This window comes from Sinocyclocheilus rhinocerous, unplaced genomic scaffold, assembly GCF_001515625.1.
Source record: "Sinocyclocheilus rhinocerous isolate Xijiao unplaced genomic scaffold, SAMN03320098_v1.1 scaffold2214, whole genome shotgun sequence".
Taxonomy (NCBI): Eukaryota; Metazoa; Chordata; class Actinopteri; order Cypriniformes; family Cyprinidae; genus Sinocyclocheilus; species Sinocyclocheilus rhinocerous.
In genome coordinates, this window is record NW_015636528.1 from 17,916 (window position 1) to 23,634 (window position 5,719).

The window sequence follows — 5,719 nt, forward strand, 5'->3', positions numbered from 1 at the left end:
TATATATATATATATATATATATATAAAATCTGCAATATGTATATATATCATTTAAGGAACCAATAGCACAACGGTTGATTTACAGGCGAGTAGGCGATATGTTGATGCTGTGGGACACATTAGCGTTTACACAACAAATGTATGTTTTCGACTACATCCAAATTTTGAATCACATTTACCCCAGCATTTGTTTCTGACCACTTGTGACTGGTTCACTCAAGATGGGTGTTCATACGAGGACTAAACGGTTTACTCACCCTGCGGCCGAGGATCTGGTTGATGGCAGCGCTTTCTTTCAGCGTGCACTCGGCCACCACTTTGGCCCTCATCTCTTTCATATAGAGCATGAAGGCGTTTAGGGGCTTCTTTATGTGAGGTTTTTTGTCCTCCTCCTTCTTAGTCGAGACTGGAGACTTTCTGCAAACACACACGACAGGTGGGTCAGCCTTTGTACCGGATGTGTGTGTTTGTGTGTGTGTGTGTGTGTGTGTGAAGGAGTGACGTGAGAAAAAAGGATATGGAGGAGTGCGTGTATAAAGGTGGCAAACTGGTAGACAACACTGATAAATGTATTTTCTCCAAAATATCACTAAGTGGAGGTGAAAGTGTGAAGCTAATGCTATTAGCCACTAGTAATAAAACAGGATACCTGTCAGTTTCCAAAAAGCTATAAGAAAACATAAACAGGAGGGAAGTGTGTTGTATGCGTGTGCTTACGTATTAGCTGCTGGGCTGAGTTCTCCATTGGGCTCTTGTTTAATAGCCACTGAGACGATGGCTGGGTGAGGGATGCCTGTCTGATGAAGGCCGTGATGATGATGAGGAACGATATGAGGAGAAAAGTGACTGGACACCAAACTGCAAAGAAAGAAAGTGGCAAATAAGCATTACTGCCTTCTGAATCCAAGAAAACAAATCTTCGCCCTCCCATCTTACAGGATTTTGGACTTTGCTAGACTTGAATCTGCATTTCCTACGTGAGCACCAAGGCTCAATGTGTGCGAACCACTAAACCATCACTCCGACTATATTTACACCTGTTCAGCTTGCACACCTTGACCTTTAACCCTGAAAGGGACAGTTCACCCAAAAATGAAATATTTGTCACACGTCTGATGCACGTCGAAGATGGACACAGAAGAGAAGAAATAGTTGAATTAAGCCGTTATTTTTGTTTTTGCGCAGTTGAACCACTGAAGTCACATGGACTATTTTAACGATGTCCTGACCAGTGTTGGGAGTAACGCATTACAAAAGTAATAATATTACAGTAGTATATTACTTTTTGCTGTAACGCAGTAATATAACGCATTACTAATCAAATTTGGGTAATATTATTACTCGTTACAATCTCAGTAACGCAAGTTACAACAACATATTTTAACTCAAAATTAAGTGGTGAATTTACCAACACCGCAAAACAGCACCAGAGAAAAAAATCCCGCGGGTAAAATAGTTTGTCTATTTCCTGTTGCTACCTTTCTGGGTCTTGAACGTGTCAGTTGTGTTGCTGTCTATGAATGGTCAGAAAGCTCTCGGATTTCATCAAAAATATCTTCATTTGTGTTCCGAAGATGAACGAAGATCTTACGGGTTTGGAACAACTTGAGGGCGAGTAATTAATGACAGAATTACTATGACTCAAACATCCCATAATAATACTCAAAACTCAATGATAGGTCTTAAAGAATGACCCAAAAATGAGTTATTATTTACTCACCCTCAACCTGTATAAGTTTCTTTCTTCTGCAGCACATAAAATAAGATATTTTGTTGAATGTTGGTAACCGAACCTTCACTGGTACCCATTGACTTTTATAGCATGGAAACGAATACTATGGAAGTCCAGACCAGAAACTGTTTGGTTACCAACATTGTTCAAAACATTTCTTCTGTTTTTAGCAGACGAAGGAAACAACCTGAGGGTGAGTAAATGACAGAATTTTCATTTTTGGGTGAACTATGCCGTGTCTAGACTAAAGCACACTCCTATTTCTATTCATATGTCATATTCAGTCCAAATAAAGTACCAGCTGAAAAGCTCCTTTATCCGCTCCTGTTACAGGTGAAGTACGGGGTTACTGTGGTAACGCAAAAAGCGCGACACTCCAGACCAAAATTCCAAGGAAACCACTTCCTACAACCGGCTGAATGGGACACGGTTCTGATCCCAGCGCCTAGGGCTTCTACTGAGGTGAACGCACAATGAAGGCCTGTCATCAGCCAGAACCAGAAAAAGTGACCAGTGTTCCCCCCTTCCTCTTTGACTCTTTTATTAAATGAAAAGAAAAACCCCTCTTAATTTCAGTTGGCGTAGGCACAAAGATACCAAGAAGAGACTTCATTAGCATGAGCTTCTGCAGACTAAAAGCAGTCTCACCTCAAAAGGAGAATTTAGACTGAAAGTATGAATTTCAGTAGAAATCCATGTGATCGTGTGGGTTTGAAAGCGATTTCTGTGTGAGCTGTGCTTCATATATTTCTACACTATTGGCAATATACAATGGATCTTTTTTGCTTGTGAAATTTCAGTAATGTTAAATCATATGGCTGTCTTTACTATAAAGCAGATATTGCTTTTCAATTCAGGACCAAATGGAAGGAGGGGTCAAATCAAACACACTCGATACGTCTATTCTCAAAGTAACTACAGAAAGTGTAGTCCTTCTGTATCACACAAATACCAATGGAGAAACGAGCAGGGCTGGGCTTGCACTCGCTTGTACTGACAATGGTTGTAAAGGTCTGGAGGAGGACGGACTATTGATCACTATCAACTCTGTATGAATAATTCAAGAATCCCTAACACGCACAACACAACAAGAGAAGCTCAGTACAGATCATTCTTATTTAATCCAGTGCTACCACTAAACAACGAGCAGTTCTTGTTGATTCAGATCTATTTCATCTTGAGTGTGTACAATTGTGAAATAAACTCTTCCAAGCAGGTTTATTGGTTTGGAAACAGCAGAGTTAAATGGTGCTGCTGAAGTACAGAGGTATAATGGAAGACTACAGTAAATGTTAAAAGAAGAATCCCCTGTTAAGGTTACACAACCATCCAAAAGAGGAAAAATTAAGAAAAACATGGATTACGGCAGATGTAATAATTAACATACTGCATTTCTCACAACACTTAAAAATAACACTACAGATTCCTTCATTCAACAAACTAGCAAACAAAAATTAAATGGTTACTCTTTATTTTTAGGTGACATTGTTACAGTGTAATTACACAAATACGTACTAATATTAATGACGTAAATGTACTTACTATAAGGATAAGGTTAGGGTTTGTTTTAGGGTTACTTGCTTGTAATTATGCATAATTTATTATTATTACTATAGTAAGTACATGTAACCGTGTGTAACACCTTAAAAATACAGTGTTACCTAATTGAACATTTATCACTCAAAGCAATTTGTACTTGTTTTCAGGTTTCACCATTTTAATTTTGTATGTTGCTAATGCTAATTCAGGGTTGGGTTAAACTATATTTTAAGGTGTCCTTGTTACAGTGTAATTATACATTTAAGTACTGAGTAATATTAAGTAACTACATGTACTTACTATATGGTTAAGATTAGGATTTGGGTTTGGTTTAGGGTTACTTGCATGTAATTGTGCATAATGTATTGTTACTATAATAGTAAGTACATGTAACGTGTAACAAGGACACCGTAAAATAAAGTGTAACACTTTTGTAAACTCCTTCAAAAAACTTTGACTGTCTGTTTGGGTTTTTTTGTGAACGACAATGAATTGACAACTCGCCGCATGTATTTTCTAAACGCATGTTATTAATCTTACTGTAAACAATTAACCTGCACTTATCTTTTATTTATTGGACCTTGTAATATAACTATTTTGTCCAGCCAGCTTACTTTATCGACCTCTGTTTTTGTATGAAACGTCTACAATCTCAAATTCCAATCAACAACCGATGCATAAAACAATCAAAACCACTTTTTTTTGATAATTTGTTACACTTGGATGTACATCACAACCGAGAATAAAAGATCTGTCGCTACTTCCATGTCATCGCAACCTTATTGCTAGGGTAATATAACCTTTAAATAACTTAATTGAAAAAAATAAAAGGTGTACTAAATTTAAATGGAAATACATCAACAAACTCTGTGAAAAGAGTCCATGCGTTATGGGAGAATCAATCTGCAAAACACACAACTCACCTGGACATGGATGCGTTCATGGCAAGAGCTGGGTAAGGGTGACGGAAACCCCCGGCGGTGATGGGATACATGGGTTGACCCTGCCTGAGATGCACAGAGAGAGAGAGACAGTGAATCAGAGAGAATCCGTATGAATCAGGGTGTGAGGATAGTATCTATTAGGATTGTGGGATACTCACTGTGGGACGAGCCACCCTAATGGGTGAGGGATCTGCCCCATGGCCCCAGGGGAAAGGGGGTAGTAGGGGGACAGCTCTGAGGGGTGAGGGGTCCGAGGAATACCTGAACCAGTGGTACACAGTCAGTCACGACGGAGGACAAAAATGTGAAAATGAAAAATTCACTTAAAATGCATTTCAGTTAAAAATGTGTAAGTAGAGTGTGCAGTACCTGTCTTTGGGTCCAGGATCTCCGGTGAGAGGTGGGCTGGTGGAGTTCCTGGAGAAAAGTGTTCATTGCTGTAGGTGATGAGGGGGGTCAGGGGGTGCATGTGAGCATGCTGGACCACCGGGACCTTATTAGACTGAAAGAAAGAACGAGAGCGGGTCAGGTCCAGACTCAAAAGATAGGAAATCAAAACGGACCCTTTTTATCAGCATTAAGAATTACTTAAGAATTACTATTGCTTCCACGTAGGGTTAGTGAGTTGAACAGTTTGAAATGGGAATAATTATAGCAAATAATTCAATAATTCAAAACTAAGTAATTCTATGGAGTGCAAAAGTAGAGGTCAACCGATGTATCGGTTTTGCCGATTAATCGGCACCGATAGTTGATTGCTGGAACTATCGGTTATCGGCAAAAATCCATGCCGATAGTTAGACACGTGATACTGCATGCTGAACAGAGCGGGAAACTTCAGACGCGGATTTAAATGCAGCCAATAGAAAATCCTGTCGCGCCACAGAGCGCAATTCACATAGTTCTCCATTACAATTACATTATATTTGTCCTGAATCGTTGTTAATGTACATAATGAATTGTGTATTGTGCATTGTCAGCGAAACGTTTGTCTTTCTGTGGCTCTAATAAAGTCTGTATGCTTCATTTTTAGAGCTATAATATCGATTGCGCTTTCTCTTTCTGTTTGCTCTGTTTTTTAAACACCGAACTTCAAACTCATTTATGCCACATTGTTCATTCTTGAAGTAAACTTGTGTCCATTTGGTGATTAAATAAACTGTTTTAGACCGCTGCTCGAGTTGAACGCGACGCGTCCGGAGTGTGTGTGATACCGGTGAGTTCTCCTAGACTCAGCGCTGCGCTTTTATTTTGATTAGATAATCATCAAGTGTTCAAGAATAGAAGCAGTTAAAGTGTGAGAGTATACATACAATATCCATATGTATATAATTTTAATGCTATGGCCTTTGTGTATATATTTAAAGATGTGCATCTTTAAGCATGACAGTTGAAATGAAATGGTAACAATTTAAAATGAGTCCATTTGCAGCATTAAGATTAATGAAAGCTGTGTAAGTATTGTTCCTTGTTAGAGTGTGTTAATTTCAACATTTACTATTA

The 5,719-nt window shown here is 38.7% G+C and overlaps 1 protein-coding gene across 1 annotated transcript in view; it reads right to left on the reverse strand.

The window, feature by feature from the left end:
• The window catches only part of LOC107747791 (transcription factor 7-like 1-B), a 76,114-nt gene that overhangs the window by 6,689 nt on the left and 63,706 nt on the right, over positions 1–5,719 (reverse strand). Inside the window, exons 5-9 of the mRNA XM_016562380.1 lie at positions 4,586–4,718; positions 4,375–4,477; positions 4,196–4,279; positions 719–859; positions 259–418 (exon numbers count right to left, since the gene is read on the reverse strand). Of these exons, the coding sequence (XP_016417866.1) occupies positions 259–418; positions 719–859; positions 4,196–4,279; positions 4,375–4,477; positions 4,586–4,718 (621 nt within the window). The remainder of the gene's footprint in view (positions 1–258; positions 419–718; positions 860–4,195; positions 4,280–4,374; positions 4,478–4,585; positions 4,719–5,719) is intronic.